General features: G+C 40.7%; 1 protein-coding gene across 1 annotated transcript; it reads left to right on the top strand.

Moving 5' to 3' along the window:
* The first annotated feature begins 592 nt into the window (after nucleotides 1-592).
* znf654 (zinc finger protein 654) lies at nucleotides 593-12,228 on the top strand. The gene is made up of 9 exons (XM_066661301.1): nucleotides 593-722; nucleotides 3,423-3,568; nucleotides 3,738-3,819; nucleotides 4,088-4,223; nucleotides 4,521-4,723; nucleotides 4,891-5,027; nucleotides 5,639-5,780; nucleotides 6,181-10,081; nucleotides 10,960-12,228. The coding sequence occupies exons 1-9, from the start codon at nucleotides 597-599 to the stop codon at nucleotides 10,968-10,970; spliced, it is 4,884 nt and encodes a 1,627-aa protein (XP_066517398.1). The 5' UTR covers nucleotides 593-596; the 3' UTR covers nucleotides 10,971-12,228.
* The last annotated feature ends 8,024 nt before the right edge of the window (nucleotides 12,229-20,252 follow it).

The raw sequence follows: 20,252 nt of genomic DNA, 5'->3' as shown, positions 1-20,252 counted from the left end.
GATCCACTCATATCAGCACAACACACACTGACACACCACCACCACATCAGAGTCACTGCAGCGCTGAGAATGAGCCACCACCCAGATAACACCTGCTGTGTCAAGTGGAGGTCCTGACCATAAAAGAACAGGGTGAAATTGGCAAATAATAGTATACAGGACATGGACCCCTGTCTGTAAACTACAAAGTGCTCTTGTATGGTCAGTGGAGCTGAGAGAATGGACAGAAATAAGGTGGTGGTTTTAATTTTATGGCTGATAAGTGTTTTTATATGTAAATTTACTTTGTGAAAAATGTTTTCATGGACACCCGTTTGTTTATGCAGGTAGACATTATTAAGCATAGCTAGAAAATGTGGTTAAATTATACTAAAACACAGAATATTATATTAAAAGCCCTAGTGTTGTCGAATGAGTGAGTGCGAGGCGGAGAGTGAAGGAACCAGGGGCCAATGGGGAGGCTTCGAGCCGCGGCCGAACGGAGATTGGCGGCTCTCTGCGCCTATAGCGGTCCGGGGGCGAGAGACGCGGGGCGGGCCAGCGGATATTGAGCGTATGTGCTCTGTGTGTTGTACGCGCTGGGTTAGACAGGCAGTATGGCGGAGGAGGACAGTGAACTGGAGTTAGAGAGGTTTAACGCAGAGCTGCAGAGTTTATTACAGAGCGGAGAAGGCGACGAGGCCGGGCTCAGGAGTCGGATTTACTGTCGCAGCTTCTGCCAGGTGAGACTCACACCGAGCCCTAACCGGCGTATTATTAGTCCCTTTATCCGCTCCACCTTAAATTGTGCTGAATTTACATTGTTGTGTCCGGAGCTAGATTTAAGGTGGAGCGGATAATTCTCAAGTAGTACCTGAGGAATAAGGTGGCGACTCCGCCTTCGCTGAGCAGACGAGTCGCTGGTGTTAAAGACCCGCTAACACTCGTGCTAGCGTTAGCTTCTATTATTTACGTCACTCTCTTGGCATCTGTTTGCGACTTATTCGTGCTACAACGACCAGGCCACAGGCTAAGGATTCCACAAAGCGTTCACAAACATTAAAATAATAACTCGGTTCTTTGTGCGAAGTAGTTTTATGTTTCTCGTTAGCCTTAGGCCAGCTAGCTCGGGATTAGCAGGCTAGTCGTTAGCTACATTCCAAAACAACAGAGCTGGTCCAGTCCGACAGCCTTACGTTAGCTAGACTCTGCCAAATGAGCCTGGCTGTAATTTTAAGGACACTCCGGATTATACTGTTACTCTTCCTTTAAGACTGATATATGTAAATAACCCCTTTGGGGATTGGCTGCGATGTTTTGTAACTTGTTTAATTAAAGGGACCCCCTAACACTATTACTGTAACTAATGTGTAATGTCAAAGCCCCCAAATGGTGTACGTGTCCAAATATTCTCAAAATATGTGGTATAAACCAAGCAGTATCCTCTGTTTTGTTATTGAAGGTAGTTAAAATCTAATGTATGCATCGTTCAGCCTTTCCTGCTTTAGCTAGCACAACATTGCCCCAAAACTGATGCATTCTTTTCTTATTATATCACCCTATTGTACATAGAAATATGGGGAAATGACCATGATATTCCATTTGGAAAACATCATATTTCAGTGGTATTGGGCACGTACACTGGTCTGAGGCATACAAGTGCTCGCAGATAACATCCCTGTTAAAAATGTAGTCCAGGCTGAAACACTCCTTATAATTTAAGGTTGGATATATTGTGACATCACAAATAAAATTACTTTTATTATATAAGAATCAATTTATTTTACCCTGTAACATGTAGCGATGTTTCTTCTAAATTCTTATCAGACTTTAGTTCACCACTTATCTTTCTCAAATAATGAATGCCACACTTACGGAATAACTATTGTATTTATTTGTTCTTTTATATACTTATTGACCCGATGGCACATACATTAAAATCTAGATGTTTTATAATTTATATCTTAAGAGTTTTGAGATTGGTTTGCCATTGGTCATTATAAACAAAATGAATACATTTATAGAACCATACTGCACATGATCCTGGACAGGACACACTGTAGGTCACAGGGTACCACACGCTAACTCAGCCTCTCACACACATACACACCATTAGCATGTTTGCACAACCAATCCACCTGACAGCATGTGTCTTTGGACTGAGGGAGGAGACCTCCCTCTGGGCTCTGGACACAAGAGCCCAGAGGAAACCCCCTCAGACACTGGGAGAAAACATCACACTCCTTACAGACAAGTATTCATGAATCACTCTCTAATTTTGTAAAGAATGTAAATATTTATATGTCCATGTCCTTAAGTTTTCTCAGGTGTAATGCTGAGTTACAGCCAGTGTTCTATACTCTGCCATCACAGGGCAATTACCATGACTTCAAGCACCAGTGACGTCAAAGTGTATATGTATGTGGATGGGTAATATGTTTGTTCTTATAAAACCATTTAGTGACCCCTTATTGTTGTGGGTGGTAGGGTCACAGTTGCGCTGTCCCACTGATAGTGTGGGCAAATGGGTTATTGCATCTTTATAAGCATTAATGAGCTCTGTATAGGCGCGAGATCTGAGCTGTTGTCATTATGTTTTACCCAAAATGTAGAATGGAAAGAGGTGTTTATAGGTAAACAAGTGTTCACACCTGACTGCTTACATCTGTACAAAACTTATAGGTACATACCCTCATATACATTAAAGAATAAATACACCCTTAGACTATAATTTTAAAGATTATCATCAGAGTAAATAAATTTGGCTTAAAATTTAAAGATCTATTTTGTAAAGAGTTTTATTTGTGGGCAATGCAGACACTTCAGAATGTGCAAATCAGAGAGCCAGTGTTCCTGCGTCCTGATGATGCCCACCTGATTCTGTGCTTGTGTTGGATGATTTGAGTCTTGGAATTTGACACTCAATTTCGGAGCAGCCCATCAGACTGGTTCTCTCCTGCTTGCAGTCCTGCACTTTGCAGTGTGCACCCCCCCCCCCCCCCCCACCACTTCAGAGGAGGTATTTTAAAGAGTTCAGCTAGAGGCAGAGCTAAAGTTATTCCAGGCCCTAAAAGCAGTGGAGTAGACGAGGGGTCTAGAAGTCTGGGTCCGGAGGGATGGTTTTCAACACTGATAATTTGCCATCTCAGACAAAATGATTCATTTCCTTGGTTAAGTGCATGGCACTGTAGACGTACCTATTGATATACTACTCCACATTGTGTTGGATTCCAGTCCTTAGGTCACTATCTGTGAGGAATTTGGTATGTGCGGGTATCTCTGGTTTCCTCCCACAGCCCAAAAACACATGCTGGTATGGAGTTTGGCTTTGTCCAAGTGTGAGTGTACTCTGTCCAATGTGTGTTTGCCTTGTGCCCAGTGATTCCAGGCAGGCTCTGACCTCACTGCAATTTATGTTTAATAAGTTTTATTTTCTCTTGTAGCTGGTGGAAGAACACACTAGCCGGTGGCATGTTCCCCTGCCACAGCTGCAGGTTCTGAGGAGTGCCCTGTGCGCTTTCGTACCCGGCGCAGCGTCTTTCCCATCTGATTGTGAGCATGTGCGCTACACTCTGAGCAGTCTTGCACTGTAAGTACAACTGACTGTGATGTTCAGATATCTGCCATTCTTGGTTGGTTCATGTAACCTTTCTGTTTTCTTGGTACTTTTTCATCACTTGTATTGACCTGGAGCGATGGCTGTGGAAATTGCAATTTAAGTCTGTGAATGAAAGATAAATTCTTTTCCAATTTTCCAGGAGTGTCTTTGAGCTGCTGCTATTTTTTGGGAGAGATGAGTTCCCGGAGGACCCTTTAAAAGATATTCTGGACTCCTTTCAGGTAATTTCATCAGCTGAATTCAGATACTGCCTGTAGACATTTTGTGTTAGATATATTGAGGTTAAGATCTTTCTGTAAACACAGAAGCAGGAGATGGTACTGATTGTAATCAGAGTAACCGCATATGTTTTGAATATAATGGCAATAAAACAAATAAGTAGGTAGATGATTACAGCGTCTATGATAACTGTGGTTATGTAGATGATAACGTTGCCAATTAAGAGGCTGCTTATTATTCTTATTAATAATCTTCCTTTTTCTATAACAGGAATGTTACTCAAGTCTGGTGAGGTACCAAAATGTGTACTTACTCCAGGTTAGACAGGTCATCAAAGATGGAGGACCTTGGGCAAGCCCCGTGCTTCAGGATGTCTTAAAAGAATTGGATCGGCCACAAACGGAGGGTATGGGTTTTTTTTTCTCTCTCTCTCTCTCTTTCCCTCTCCTCTCTCTTTCTTTGCCTGCACTCACAAGACAGATTTACAGGTTCAGTCTGGAGTCACGACTGCAAAAGTTTTAAATGACCTAACACATTTTGACTGCTTTTCTTTTAATATGCTGTTCTCAACACAGCTTCTGGTTACCAGTGATTAGACTGGTTAAATGCAAGACTAAATATGTTTTTTATCCATCTAGTATGTTCTAATAGCATTAGAAAAACAGTTTTACCATGACAGTGTGTATCACTGCTTCTTTCACAGTGGACAGATATCTGAGCTCTGAGGTACCTCTATTTTTTGAGTTGCGGGTGCGTTACCTACTGGCCTGTGAACGATACCAGGAAGCCATGGCACTGGCCCAGAAATGCAGTCAGCACCTGACTGTTGGCCGACACCTTTTCTTCAAGCAGGCCTACCTCACCTGTCTCTGGAAAACCTCTCAGAAAGAACGGCTGTTTAAGGAGGTAAGACCAAATATTCCAGGTTTTCTTCAACGCTGTAGTGTGGGTGTAGTCTAAACTCTAGAAAATAGGGGGAAACCATCTGAATTATTGCAAAGAATTAAGCCAAATGCAAAATATTCACAATATTAAGGTTTGTTTTCTGACTGATATTTGATCTTATTTTAAAGATGTCAGAGATAGATGGGAAGGATGCTGTTGAGATCCTCTGCATTGCAGAAAAAGAGGTGAAGGCTGAGTTACTTTTGGAGCTGAGCAGAGGATTCCTTTTACAACAACTCAGGAGTGGAGACATGTACTACCTTTGGTGAGTCTTAAAGCAGCCTTTCGCTCCAGTCTATGACTGAGCAAGGAGTAGATTCCACATCAGACAGTGTAGGGATACATATTCAGTGTAGCTACACTGTGTCTTCAGAGGGAGAAAAGTATGCCTTATTTAGGATTCATAGACAGAAAATGTTTTTGAAAACATACACTTTCTATACCATTTTTTTTAGTTTCTCTGAGATGCGTTGGTTGACAATTGATTAAAGTCATTTTTCAGTGTCAGAAATAGTATCATACTTGATCAAAAAATATCCTGGTGATTTATAACTTTAAAATCTAATTAAGAGCCAAGTACACTGTTACTTCTCTGTGTTTACACATTCAAATAGTGCCATTCATAATGTGGTGCCTAAAGCGACTCACTGCTATAAGTGTAAAGGAACTAACCAAAAATTACAGATATTTATTTGAATTGAGCAAGGCCAATGAGAATGAATATGGAAAGAAAAAACATGAATGATTTTTATGTGTATCTTACTGTATTTTCTAACTATGTGTGTTTGTGGGTAATTTATGTAAATTGGCTGTATGTGAGTAGTTGTCTTTTAAGAGAAGCACATACTAATAGACTTACATTATTCTCCCCTATAGGGATCTGGTCTTCATATGGTGTAAAATATTCCTCAGAGTGAAGCCCTCCAAACAGGACCTTCTGGAAGAATGCAGGCTCTTGATTCTGTCAGCCTCCAACATCAAGGCCATCTTTCCATTTATGAAAGTGATTTTAGAAGGGGTATGTTCTTAATTTTTTCTACCTAAAGTCTAGCACTGAGTAAGCTTGAATGTCATTATTTACACATGGAAAAGTTTATACTTCTGTGCTTTTGCTTATGTCAAGACCCTAAGGCTTATTATTTAGTAACTCCATGGGAAACCATGTAAAATTACTGAAATATTATTTAGTTTGAAGAGTGAAGACATTTGAATCTACAGACAGTGCCTCAGAGTGCAAAGGATTCAAATTTATATTGAAAAGCTGAAATATCATTGGAGCTATACAATATAAAAAGTCTAGTTGTTTGTTATTGAACGTTATGAGCCAACCATGTAATGTAATGGTCACTCACTGTCTGTGTGTTAGCATTTTTCATGAGCTTATTTTTTATTTACTTTTTTTTTGTCTTTGTTTTCAGCATTTGGGGAGAGATGGCCTCACGTTCTGCATGGAGCTCTGTGCCCGAGCCCTTCAGACTGACCTCAAGAACGATCCCGTCACTAAGTCTCTTATCTATAAAACCATTGCATACCTGCTCCCAAGTGACCTGGAAATTTGTAGGGCTTGTGCCTTACTTGTGTTTTTCCTGGAGCGCACCATCGAGGCCTACAAAACAGTGTTTCTCCTGTACACACATCCAGATCAGGAGTACTACCTGGACACATGTCCTGTTGAAAACCATGTTCGATTTGAAGTGATTCGGATCCTTAAGAAGGGCCTGTTCTTTGACCCTGAATTTTGGAGCCTTCTAAATATCAAAACAAACTGTCTTAAACTTATGAGCGACAAAGCTGCTCTCAGTGAAATCATGGAAGAGGACAAATGGGTACACAATTATTGTGCAAATGGTCACTGCAAGTGCCGTGTTGAGCCAGAAAGGACCGAAGTGAATACGGTGGCAAGAACAGATGGCGTAAAAAATCAGGAATCTGGGGTGGTAGATAAAAAGCTTGCTTCCACTGGTAATGTGTCTTCCAAATTTCTTCCACCAAAGAGAAGGGGAAGGAGACCTGGAACACAGATTTCAAAGGATCTGGATCCCTGTCCTGTTCGCCGCTCCTTCAGGCAGTTGGATTTGGCACAAAATCATAGCAGGCAATTGAGCAGCAGATACCAGAGGTTCATCAGCAGGCAGTCGGATAAGAAGAACCTGAAACGCAGAGGTCGGAAACCGCGCTGGCTTCTGGAAGAGTTGGCTTCCCAGGCTGAAAACAGTGTCCCAAGGCAGGGCAAGAAACCAGGGAGGCCAAAGAAATTATATCAACTGAAGGACATTGCAGCTGACACGCCTGTCATTGAAATCACCATGGAACTTTCTTATCCTGATAATGAAGTTGATCTTCCTGCAGATGTTCAAATTCGGTCAACTTCAGCAATGAATTCTACTACAGAGTCCATTCGTCAGGAGATTTCTTCGCAGCCTGAGGAGACTTCAGATTCTTGTTGTCAGGTACAGACAGAGAAATCTATTCTTTCATGGACAGAAAATGTGAAATCAACGGAAGAGTTTGTCTTCCAGGCACAGGAAAGCATTGCCTTCGTGAGAAAGTTCCACAACTACGTAAAAGTGCCTGATGAAGAGGGAAGCATAGTTAATGACGTAGATGACAATGTAGCGTCTGATCCCCATGCTCTTGAACAGGAAATGCAGTCAGAAGTCCCTGCATCTGAAAAGATTGATGCTACTGTACCAGTTAAAGTTAATGCAGCGGTTGAGACTGAGATGAACTTACTGACCCCTGCTGTACAAAAGAATGACTCTGTACCTCTAGCAGGCACTGTTGATGCTACAAAGGCATTAGTTTTGGAGACACATCCTGGTCAGAAATTGTCAGTTACACCTGTAGAGGTTGGTATGAGCTTGGGTAACGTTCACAACACACTGCAGAATAGCACGGTGGCTCCTTCTGCAGAAGAAACTAATACGTTAATTGCTGACACTATTTCTACACCTGAAAAGGCACCAGAAAAAGCAGCTGACAAAAGGTTTTCTCCTGATAACACACAGAACAAGAAAGATACTAATCATGTTTGTTCGTCTGATTGTGAGCTTGGAAAAGCAACTGAAAAAGTTTCTACACCTGAAAATGCATCCAAAATGACAAGCAACACTACTCATTTACCTGAAACTTTACCCCAAAGGCCAACTGACAGCATGTCAATTCTTGAAAAAGGATCTGAGGCATCTGTTGCACCCAGAGAAATGTCATGTGTTTTTGAAAATGCTTCTGTAATTGGAAGCAGCCTTAAGAAGCCTGCAGAAGAGAAGGTTCAAGAACCAGCGGTCTGCCCGACAGGCAAGGAAGAACCTTGTGTTAGATGTCCAGTAACTGACACTTCAGATTCTTTGCCTATTCCTCAGACTGATGAGCAGTTCTCACACCGTTGTAGGCTTTGCAATAAAGAATATTTTAACGTAGCTATTATGGAACACGCATTTTGGCATTACAGGCATGAAAGAAAATGCATGTTTTGTCCGAATTTTACTTACAGCCGTAGTCCACTGTGTCATTTTAAAATGCACATCAAAAAGTTAAAAGAAAGACTTGCTGAGGAAAAGACATGTCAAAGTTTATCTGAACAACCTGCAAAACCTGATCAGACTGTCCATGTAGCAGTGCCAAAGAAAGCAAGGCCTGGGCTTGCTCAGATAAAGTCAAAACTGCTAATGAGGCTAAACTTTAGAAGAGCCACACCTCATAAGGCTGAGAACAAGACGGATATAGATGAAAAAATGTTGAAGCCAAGCATCACAAAGCAGTCTGCATCCATACAAGATCCTGAAGTAGAGAAGGATAAGGAAGAGAGCGCTCCTAAGATGCAGAGACGATACTTGACCAGAGGTTTAATTAGGAAGTCTGAGTCTAAGGGAAGATTCCTTAGGAAAAGACTAGCTAGAAAAGCAAAGAGTAGAACATTAATGAAAGACAGAGAAGCTTCAGCGTCCAAGGATGGTCCTGCTTGCAGACTAAATGGGGTAATCCGGAAGAAACAAGCGATGAAACGTAGCAAGCAGGAGAGTAAATTTGCAACTGATAAAAATACACAAGCTACAACGAGACAGGAAAACAAAGAGCAAAAGTCTGATGTGGGGTCAGAAGACAGAAGTGAATGTCAAGTTAATTTGTTACAGAAACCAGAAATAAACAAGAAAAGGAACAAAATGGAGATGCAGAAAGGGGATGCCAAAAGAGTAAAGAAACGGAAAATAGACACTGGAACAAATGAACAAAAACAGAAAGACAGAAATGATACTGTTAAGCCCACAGATGAGCAGGAGAATGCTGGAGCCAGCTTAACAAACACAACAAAACAAGCAAGTGAGGCAGAGGCCAAACCCAATGAGACCTCAGAACCAGTGCAGAAGAACAAAAAGAGACCCGCCTTAACTGTCAGATGCCCTGGGGAAATGTGCACATTCACAGCTAGGCCTGGGCCCGTCCTCTCGCATGTACTAATCCACCATTCGGATGACACCAAAGCCCTTGAGTTCTTCTATCACTTTGGCAAGCAAAAGTGTCTTTTCTGCAGCCGAAGAATCTGGACCCCTCAGCACTTTTTTGACCACATTGCTTCTCATCGTGGTAACCTCAAGCACCTGTGCTACCACATGGACTGCAAGGAAAGATTTAAAACCCGACTGGAGCTTACTGACCACATGCTGAAAGAGCATCAGCCACTTAGGGCAGTTTGCTGCTTCCCTGGATGCACAGTGCAAGCTTCCAACCCCATGTTTTTGTACAGTCACGAAAGGGGACATTACAAAGTGGACGTGAAAGAGTCAAAGTGCAAAGAGAAGAAATTGGACCAGGTCTGTTCAAAAACTGCAACCCCAAAGAGTAACGTTGTAGAAATGCAGCAAACACCTGAAAGCACAGAGTTCATTACAAGAACAGAACAGGAAAGGAGTGCTGCTACACCTGCTGAAGTACAGGATGAAACACTTATGACATTAAATAAAGGTTCTTTGAACTATACCACTAAAAGCCCCAAGCTTGTTAATGGCCATATTGACCCCCAGCGAGAAGCTCTTGTTAAAACCCCTGCATCTGCTCCAAAAGAGCAGGAAACGGACTTTGGGAAAACTAACATCAAGCCTTTTGTTCGTCCTCCACCCTCGGAGTACCTGGACGAGTTGCACATCAGCATGCCTAAAAGGTGGAAGGGGCCCCAGGTGAGCTCCCATGGCTTCCATGCAGTCGAGGTCGTCAAGAGACCGGTCTGCCCGCGATGCTCTGCGTCCTTTAACAGTGAAGAAGAGCTGCAGGGGCACAGAGAGAAATGCACATCCCTCTTCGGCTTTGATTCAGATGATGAAAGTAAGTGGCTATGCTCTTAGGAATAGTTTGGCTAGAAAATATAGTTACACAACTTTCTACTTACCCCAGATATAGCTGAGCAACAACGATGTGTATGATGGGTAAATGAGTCTAATGACACTCACATAAGCTAGGTGTCAGTTGTCAATCAAAATAGTTTGTAAACATCCCAAAACATTTCCCAACTCTCTCAAACTGTATGGGGAGGGGGTTCAGAACACAGTTTGTTCTAAACCACATAGCAGAACATAGTACTGAATTCAGAGGGTTCCACACAATCTACCTCCTCTTCTTAAAGGTAAGTGTGTTATACAATGTCACATGCCATGTCTGATCAAGACTTAAGGTGACATTAATGATTTTAAAAAATATCTTCAAATTCGGGAGACAGGTAAATACCGAAAGTGCTACAAAACTAAACAACTTGAAGTACAAATGAGTTTCTGTGGTAATTGAAACAGTGAATAAAAACCTACAGACCAGTTAAACATCAACAACGTACAAAAAAGTACGTAGCTGATGGTTTCCTTAAACATACCATTCTACTTTATAATACACATTATGCTTTTGAGCATAAACAAACCAGAGAGAACATCATTTCCCTACAGTCATAGACATCCCCTTTAACTCGACTTAACTAATACATTAACTTCATTGTTTAGGTGCATGACAAACAGTTGACATCATTTATTTGGAGTAATGTGAGAATATACTGTCCATAAAGAATCTATAACTATAGAATAAAGGCTGCTTTTTAAATAACATGCAAAACATGCAAATGATGTTTTTCACTGGCAGTGTAGTATACTCTTATGCTAACACTGTGTGTAACCATAATATCCATTTCCATTTTTGGACACATTTCTTTATTCCTCTAGGTGCCTCTTGAAGAAGCTACTTTCTGTGAACGATGGTCAAAGAGACGGAGCTGTCTGAACTGTTAATGAAAGCTGCTAATGAAATATCTGAAGAGGGTGTGCATAAGAGGCCCAGACTTGAATGGACCCATCTTGAGGATTTATGTGTAAAACAAACTACAAGTTGAGAGTACAGCTTGTTTTAACATTTGGATCCTTCCCTCTGTCCCTTTCTCTGACAAGCTGTGCTGATTAACTATATTCTGAAGTAATAAATCTGACTCGATGAAACCAAACTTCAGCAGCGGGACGCAGTGTTCGACGCAATTCAAGTTGAGCTGATTGACGTTCCAGGAATTTAACTGAAGTGTCTGGGTACAAAAAGTTGCTTGCCATGCAAATGATACAGTTGTTTAAAAGAAAGAAAGGAAGAACAGTATTTCAAGCAGGACATTCTTTCCAATGCTGTGGAACTACTTTTTGATACCTCTTTGGACTTTTTATGGACAATTAAAAAAAAGGCCAATTTCAGGTCGTTGTTGGTAAAATGGTCATTGACCTTGGAGAGATGTACTGCTCAATCTCATTTTCTTTCAAATGGTCTGCTTTTGCTATGTCTGTTGGGAGATATAGCCAGACTTATCAGTGCCAAGAGTGTAATCAGGATTCTGCCTCAATTTGTTCTATGTTACTTTGGCTTTAGGAAGTGCACAGGATAGAATTAATTGTACTGGCTGAGCAAGCCACAACATATTTCTGGCGCATTTGGACAGCCTAGCTTAATTATTTGTGAATAAGTACGTCTTTCATCACTAATTTTACTAACCTTTGCTCTGAACATGGATGTGTTAGATTCATTGAACTCTAATGAGCAGATGATGTGCTCAGGGGTTGTACAAATCAGATTCTTACTTACTTTTTTTTGCCTTTATTTCTTATTAAATAATTTTGTGGATGCATGGTTGCAGGCCCATGCCTTGCAGACATAATGAAGGACTAAAAGAGTTGCTGAAAAGGAATTTAAATGGGTATAACCAACACAGCCAAGCTGTTTCTTACCCTTTAGGTTCAAACTATTAAAAAGAAAGTGGTGTGAAACTCGCACAACTCGTTAAAAGTTAATGTTACATACATTTCTAATGGACTTCTCTTTAAATTAAAGAGAAGAAAAATCTGTCTCAAAGGAGGCATGTTTTGAACTGTTCTGTATAGGAGCAGTGACTTAATTTATTTTTCTTTTTTTTGTATCTTATGTAAATGTTTGAGATGTTTGAATGGTATATAAGCGGGATGGGTTTATATATCAAGATTTTTGTTCAAAAAATAAAATACATATATGACAATTTTCACGTTAGACTGTTTTTTGCAGCATACCCCACTGAAAACTATGGACCGAGAAAGAGACACAAGAACTACTCCAATGGGCAGTCACTGGAAAAGCTCAATTTATACATTATATACAAAGTGCTTCTAAACTTTTGATGTTGATGGGCTCTACTTTTCAGAGTCTTGGTTCTGAATACCACTGTAGTACTTATGTTTGTGCTAAGCACCCGATTAAACTCTTTAGCTAACTAACAAGCCTTTAACTTACAGGTGCTGGTCATAAAATTAGAATATCATGAAAAAGTTTATTTCAGTAATTCCCTTCAAAAAGTGAAACTTGTATATTATACTCATTCATTACATGCAGACTGATATATTTCAAGTGTTTATTTCTTTTAATTTGATCATTATAACTGACAACTAATGAAAACCCCAAACTCATCTCAGAAAATTAGAACATTGTGAAAAGTTCAATATTGAAGTCACCTGGTGCCACACTCTAATCAGCTAATTAACTCAAGCAAAGGCCTTTAAATGGTCTCTCAGTCTAGTTCTGTAGGCTACACGATCATGGGGAAGACTGCTGACTTGACAGTTGTCCAAAAGACAACCGTTGACACTTTACACAATCGTGGCAAGACACAAAAGGTAATTGCTCAAGAGGCTGACTGTTCAAAGAGCTCTGTGTTCAAGCACATTAATAGAGAGTCAAAGGGAATGAAAAGATGTGGTAGAAAAAAGTATGCAAGCAATAGGGATAACCACATCCTGGAGAGGATTGTGAAACAAAACCCATTCAAAAATGTGGGGAAGATTTACAAAGACTGGACTGCAGTGGGAGTCAGTGCTTCAAGAACCACCAACACACAGATGTAAGCAAGACATGGGTTTCAGCTGTCACATTCCTTGTGTCAAGCCACTCTTGAACAAGAGACAGCGTCAGAAGCGTCTTGCCTCGGCTAAAGACAAAAAGGACTGGACTGCTGCCTTGTCCAAAGTTAAGTTCTCTGATTAAAGTTTCAAATTTTGCATTTCCTTTGGAAATCAAGTTTTCAGAGTCACAGAATCCACGTCGCTCGAGGTCCAGTGTAACGTTTCCACAGTCAGTGATGATTTGGGGTGCCATGCCATCTGCTGGTCTTGGTCCACTGTGTTTTCTGAGGTCCAAGGTCAATGCAGCTGTCTACCAGGATGTTTTAGAGCACTTCATGCTTCCTGCTGCTCACCAACTTTATGGAGATGCAGATTTCATTTTCCAACAGGACTTGGCACCTGCACACAGTCCCAAAGCTACCAGTACCTGGTTTAAGGACCATGGTCTCCCTGTTCTTAATTGGCCAGCAAACTCGACTGACCATAACCCCATAGAAAATCTATTGAGGGTATTGAGAAGAGAAAGATGCAATATGCCAGACCCAACAGTGCAGATGAGCTGAAGGCCACTATCAGAGCAACCTGGGCGCTCATAACACCTGAGCAGTGCCACAGACTGATCGACTCCATGCCACGCCGCACTGCTGCAGTAATTCAGGCAAAAGGAGCCTCAACTAAGTATTGAGTGCTGTACATGTTCATACTTTTCAGTTGGCCAGTATTTCTAAAAATCCTTTTTTTATATTGGTCTTAAGTAATAATCTAATTTTCTGAGAAACTGAATTTGGGGTTTTCATTAGTTGTCAGTTACAATCATCAAATTAAAAGAAATAAACACATGAAATATATCAGTCTGTGTGTAATGAATGAGTATAATATACAAGTTTCACTATTTGAAATGGAATTACTGAAATAAATCAACTTTTTCATTATATTCTAATTTTACGACCAGCACCTGTAAAAGCATTTTGGAGCAAGAGAAGCATTCATAGTTCAGTTTATTGCTAAAAAGAAATTGCCTCTAAGTATATTTAAATAAACAGAGACAAAAACTGAGTATACTATCTAATATGTAATATAGCAAGTCTGTGATCTGTGATTGGGTAATTCACTCAAACCCTATTCAACTGACACATGCACACAGAAAAGCTTTCTAAATGTTTAAATTTGAATTTTAAATCAGAATGACTGCAACATCCTCCAAACAAAATGGGACAAGGCATAATAACAGTGAAAAGTTCATAGAATGTTAAAAGTTCAACTATTTTGAAACATACAACAATAAGCAGGCGAAGAATTTATAAAAAGGGCTTTCACCAAATTTCAGCTTTTATGAGGAAAGATGTGGTTTGAGAGCTGTAAGGCATTTCTCAAAAAGACATTACTCAACACAAGACGGCAAAGAATATTGTGAAAACTCTTTTACCATATTTTATTGTTAAATGATTCAGGAAATCTGGAGAAACCCCAGTCAGTGTAAGGCAAGGCTGTAAACCACTGCTGAATGAGCAAGACCTTTGATCCCTGGATGACATTGCATGCGAGAATATGTCATGGTATTGTGCTAAAAACAGCCACATGGGCTCTGGTGTACTTTGGGAAATCATTGTCACTCACTTTGTCTGCTGCTGCATCAGGAAATACAACCTGCATGTCTATTACCCAAGGAGAAAGCCAAATATTGTTTCTAATCAATCACCAAGTTCTCTGAGCCTACGCTCACCTCAGAACAGTAATAAATAAATAAATGTTTGACCACTGAACTAATGACTCTGTTTAGCTTGATGTACTTACAGTCATGACCAGTGAAGTCACTCTGAAGTTTGTTTACCACCACATCAACAGGGCTTGCTTCATTTGGTTTCTACAAAGAAAAACATTAATTAATTATTAAGTTGTTAATATCATCAATACCTGATATCCAGTGTTAAGGAGAGGAGTATGATATACCAATACTTAAGACTATTACCTGTCAGTGACTGGATCAAAGGGACAGCTCTCTAACCTCACTGGAGCTCGAGGGTTAGGTATGATTCACAAGATATAAAATATATTTATTGTCATTTTAGAGCAGTACAACAAATTTAGACTGCATATTTAACCTATCCTTCACAGTGAACACACACACACACCACACAAACAGCCATCTTAGGGCTTGAGTATGGAGAGAGATTAGTCTCAAAATACTTTCCAAATGCGTAAATGTTAATCCACTAATTAAACACAAGTCACAAATATGTTTCACTGTTCACAAATTTATACACAGTCTGCAATTTGTACAAATACAGTTCATTCACTCATTCATTCATTCATAATCTGTAAGCGCTTATCCAGTTCAGGGTCACGGTGCGTCCATACACCCTGGAGGGGGCGCTAGTCCTTCACAGGGCGACACACTCACACATGCACTCACACTCACACCTACGGACACTTTTTTAAGTCACCAATCCACCTACCAACGTGTGTTTTTGGAGCGTGGGAGGAAACTGGAGTCACCCAGAGGAAACCCACACAGACACAGGGAGAACACACCACACTCCTCACAGACAGTCACCCGGAGGAAACCCACACAGACACAGGGAGAACACACCACACTCCTCACAGACAGTCACCCGGAGGAAACCCACGCAGACACAGGGAGAACACACCACACTCCTCAGACAGTCACCCGGAGGAAACCCACACAGACACAGGGAGAACACACCACACTCCACACAGACAGTCACCCGGAGGAAACCCACACAGACACAGGGAGAACACACCACACTCCACACAGACAGTCACCCGGAGGAAACCCACACAGACACAGGGAGAACACACCACACTCCACACAGACAGTCACCCGGAGGAAACCCACACAGACACAGGGAGAACACACCACACTCCTCACAGACAGTCACCTGGAGGAAACCCACACAGACACAGGGAAAACACACCGCACTTCTCACAGACAGTCACCTGGAGGAAACCCACGCAGACACAGGGAGAACACACCACACTCCTCACAGACAGTCACCTGGAGGAAACCCACACAGACACAGGGAGAACACACCACACTCCTCACAGACAGTCACCCGGAGGAAACCCACACAGACACAGGGAGAACACACCACACTCCTACAAATACATGGCCTTTAGCCATGAACCTTTAGGGAAGAGAAAGTGCTGTTCCCTTAATCCCACCATCCCATTTTTTTCTGCTGGTACTGTTGTGGAATTTATCACTTACAGATATGAGGTCAATTTAATCCCATTCACAGTACACAGAGAGACAGGCAACCAGTCATCTTCTATGACACCAGGTGATCTGTAGTCATGAGTTGACAGCAGGTGTAATAATGTGTGCTGTATAGTGACAAGTAGTAAGTCAGTTTTGATTTTCTCTACTTTATGCAACTGAGTTATATACACTGCTCAAAATTGAAATATTCCTATTGAAAATCTTTATTCATTACATAGTGGAATGTGTTGAGAAAAAAAAATATCAGAAAAATTATCAATGTAAATTATTATCCCATGGAGGACTGGGTTTGGAATCATGCTCAAAATAAAAGTGGAAAATCAAATTACAGACTGATCCAACTTCAGTGGAAAGTCCTCAAGACAAGTTCAAATGAGGCTCAGTAGTGTGTGTGGCCTCCGCGTGGCTGTATGACCTCCTGAGGGATGTCCTGAACAGTCCGTGGTGCCACAATTGGATTCAGGTCTGGGGAAGGAGCAGGCCAGTCCATAGCATCAATGCCTTCATCATGCAGGAACCACTGACACACTTCAGCCACATGAGGCCTAGCATTGTCATGCATCAGAATGAACCCAGGGCCCACTGCACCAACATATGGTCTCACAATGTGTCTGAGAATGTCATCCCGGTATCAAATGGCAGTCAGGGTACCTCTGGCTAGCACATGGAGGGCTGTGGCCCTCCCAAGAATAGCCTCCCCACACCATTACTGACCCACTGCCAAACCGGTCATGCTGGAGGATGTTGCAGGCAGCAGAATGTTCTCCACAGTGTCTCCAGGCACCGTCACATGCTCAGTGTGAACCTGCTCTCTTCCGTGAAGAGCACAGGGCACCAGTGACAAATCTGCCAATCTTGGTGTTCTCTGGCAAATGCCACTCGATCTGCACGGTGTTGGGCTGTAAGCACAAGCCTCACTTGTGAACTTTGGGCCCTCATACCACCCTCATGGAGTCTGTTTCTGACAGTTTGTGCTGGAGGTCATTTTTCAGCGCTCTGGCACTGCTCCTCCTGTTTCTCCTTGCCCAAAGGAGGAGGTAGCGGTCCTGCTGCTGGGTTGTTGCCCTCCTACAGGCCCTCCATGTCTCCTGGTGTACTGGCCTGTCTCCCGGTATCTCCTCCATGTTCTGGACACTGTGCTGACAGACACCGCAAACCTACTTACAGCTTGCACTGATATGCCATCCTGGGGGAGCTGCACTACCTGAGCAACCTCTGTGGGTTGTAGACACCCCCCTTATGCTTCCTCTAGAGTTGAGAGCACTGACAAAATGAAAAAGTGACCAAAACATCAGCCAGAAATGACGAGAACAGAGAAACGGTCTGTGGTCACCACCTGCAGAACCACTCCTTTATAGGATGAGGAGGTTGTCTCATTTCAACCTGTTGTCTGTTCCATTTGCACAACAGCAGGTGAAGTTGATCCACAATCAGTGTTGCTTCCAACTGGACAGGTTGAGTTCACGGAAGTGTGATTCACTTGGAGTTACATTGTGTTTTTTAAGTGTTTTTGCAGAAAGAAATTGACAAGAATAACGTTGACTTTAGAAAAAAATGAACCATGTATAGTTTCGCCATCACATTTTAGAGCTGAACTTTTATACCCAGGACATTAGAATGTTTGAATCTCTTAGGGGTGTCCACAAATATATTTCAGGCAGGTGTATTCTATTTTCATAAAGTACTGGGTGCTGAGATATTAATATAATAAGCCAACTGGTGGGATCTTGTTATACAAATAGCAGAGACAAAGATAATTGGTTGGGGAGTTTTTGTCTCAACACAAAAACTATTATGCTGTGTGTTCACCATTTGAAACACTGTATTTGGCGTTCAGACACCATCAGTTAAACCAGTTCACTTACTGTTGGCCAAATATATAGCGTTCAGTGTGTAAAGGTCTTTAGTCATGGCTGAGGATGCTTTTGGGTGGCAGCAGTGTGACCACTGGGCCCTGGTTTGGGGCTCAAACACTGCCTTAGATCACTCTCTGCGAGTAGTGTGGTGTGTTCTCCCTGTGTCGCCTGGGTTTCCTCCCACAGTTCAAAAACACACGATGGTATGTGGATTGTAATTGTGAAAATGGCCATAGGTGTGAGTGACTAAGTGAATGTGTGATGTCCTGTGATGGACTGGTGCCCCGTTCGGAGTGTATTCCTACCCCACTGGCACTTTTCTACCAAAAGAGCTCTGGTTCTTGAACCGGTTCCGTTCCTGATTGTTGGAACCTTGGTTCTTTCCAGTGATGTGTGATTCCGTGTAGGTTCCAAACCAACTCAGACACACTGAACGGGATGAAGCAGTTACAGTAGCATATAGAAGCCTGTTTCTGCCACATAAAATAATACAAAAAAAGGCCCCAGTTTTTAGTTTTCATTACTATTGCAATATATAGCAATTGCTATCTCAATATATTGAGATACTATCTCATTATTTTTAGATACTAAGTCAATATATTGAGATAGGATCTCATTATTTTGAGATTAACATTGTATATTATCTCAATGTATTGAGTTATTATCTAAAATAATGAGATACTATCCCAAATAATGAGATAGTACCTCAATATATTGACTTAGTATCCCAAAATAATGAGATAGTATCTCAATATATTAACTTGGTATCCCAAAATAATGAGATAGTACCTCAATATATTAACTTGGTATCCCAAAATAATGAGATAGTATCTCAATATATTAACTTGGTATCCCAAAATAATGAGATAGTATCACAATATATTAACTTGGTATCCCAAAATAATGAGATAGTATCTCAATATATTAACTTGGTATCCCAAAATAATGAGATAGTATCTCAATATATTAACTTGGTATCCCAAAATAATGAGATAGTATCACAACATATTAACTTGGTATCCCAAAATAATGAGATAGTATCACAACAAATTAACTTGGTATCCCAAAATAATGAGATAGTATCTCAATATATTAACTTGGTATCCCAAAATAATGAGATAGTATCTCAATATATTAACTTGGTATCCCAAAATAATGAGATAGTATCTCAATATATTAACTTGGTATCCCAAAATAATGAGATAGTATCTCAATATATTAACTTGGTATCCCAAAATAATGAGATAGTATCACAACATATTAACTTGGTATCCCAAAATAATGAGATAGTATCTCAATATATTAACTTGGTATCCCAAAATAATGAGATAGTATCTCAATATATTAACTTGGTATCCCAAAATAATGAGATAGTACCTCAATATATTGACTTGGTATCCCAAAATAATGAGATAGTATCACAACATATTAACTTGGTATCCCAAAATAATGAGATAGTATCTCAATATATTAACTTGGTATCCCAAAATAATGAGATAGTACCTCAATATATTAACTTGGTATCCCAAAATAATGAGATAGTATCACAACATATTAACTTGGTATCCCAAAATAATGAGATAGTATCTCAATATATTAACTTGGTATCCCAAAATAATGAGATAGTATCACAATATATTAACTTGGTATCCCAAAATAATGAGATAGTATCTCAATATATTAACTTAGTATCTCAAAATAACGAGATAGTATCACAATATATTGACTTAGTATCTCAAACTAATGAGATATATCTCAGTATATTGACTTATGCTAGTATCTCAAAATAATGAGCTAGTATCTCGAAATATTGAGATAGCAACTTGCATATTAATGAAAAATAAAAATTAGTGTTTTTTTTATTATTATTTTAGCCCGAAACGGGCTTCCACGGCAGCGAGATGAATGAACGGGGGCTTTTTTTCGAGCGAGGGCCCATTGCTGATCCCTGTTTTACTACATTCCCTGCGGTAGGCGGCGGTACTGCCCTCACTCGGAGTCTGAGAGAGAGAGAAATC

The sequence above is a fragment of the Hoplias malabaricus genome, chromosome 2 (assembly GCF_029633855.1).
Source record: "Hoplias malabaricus isolate fHopMal1 chromosome 2, fHopMal1.hap1, whole genome shotgun sequence".
Lineage (NCBI taxonomy): Eukaryota > Metazoa > Chordata > Actinopteri > Characiformes > Erythrinidae > Hoplias > Hoplias malabaricus.
Note: the sequence above shows the minus strand (reverse complement) of the source record. Positions and strands in the feature narration are given on the sequence as shown.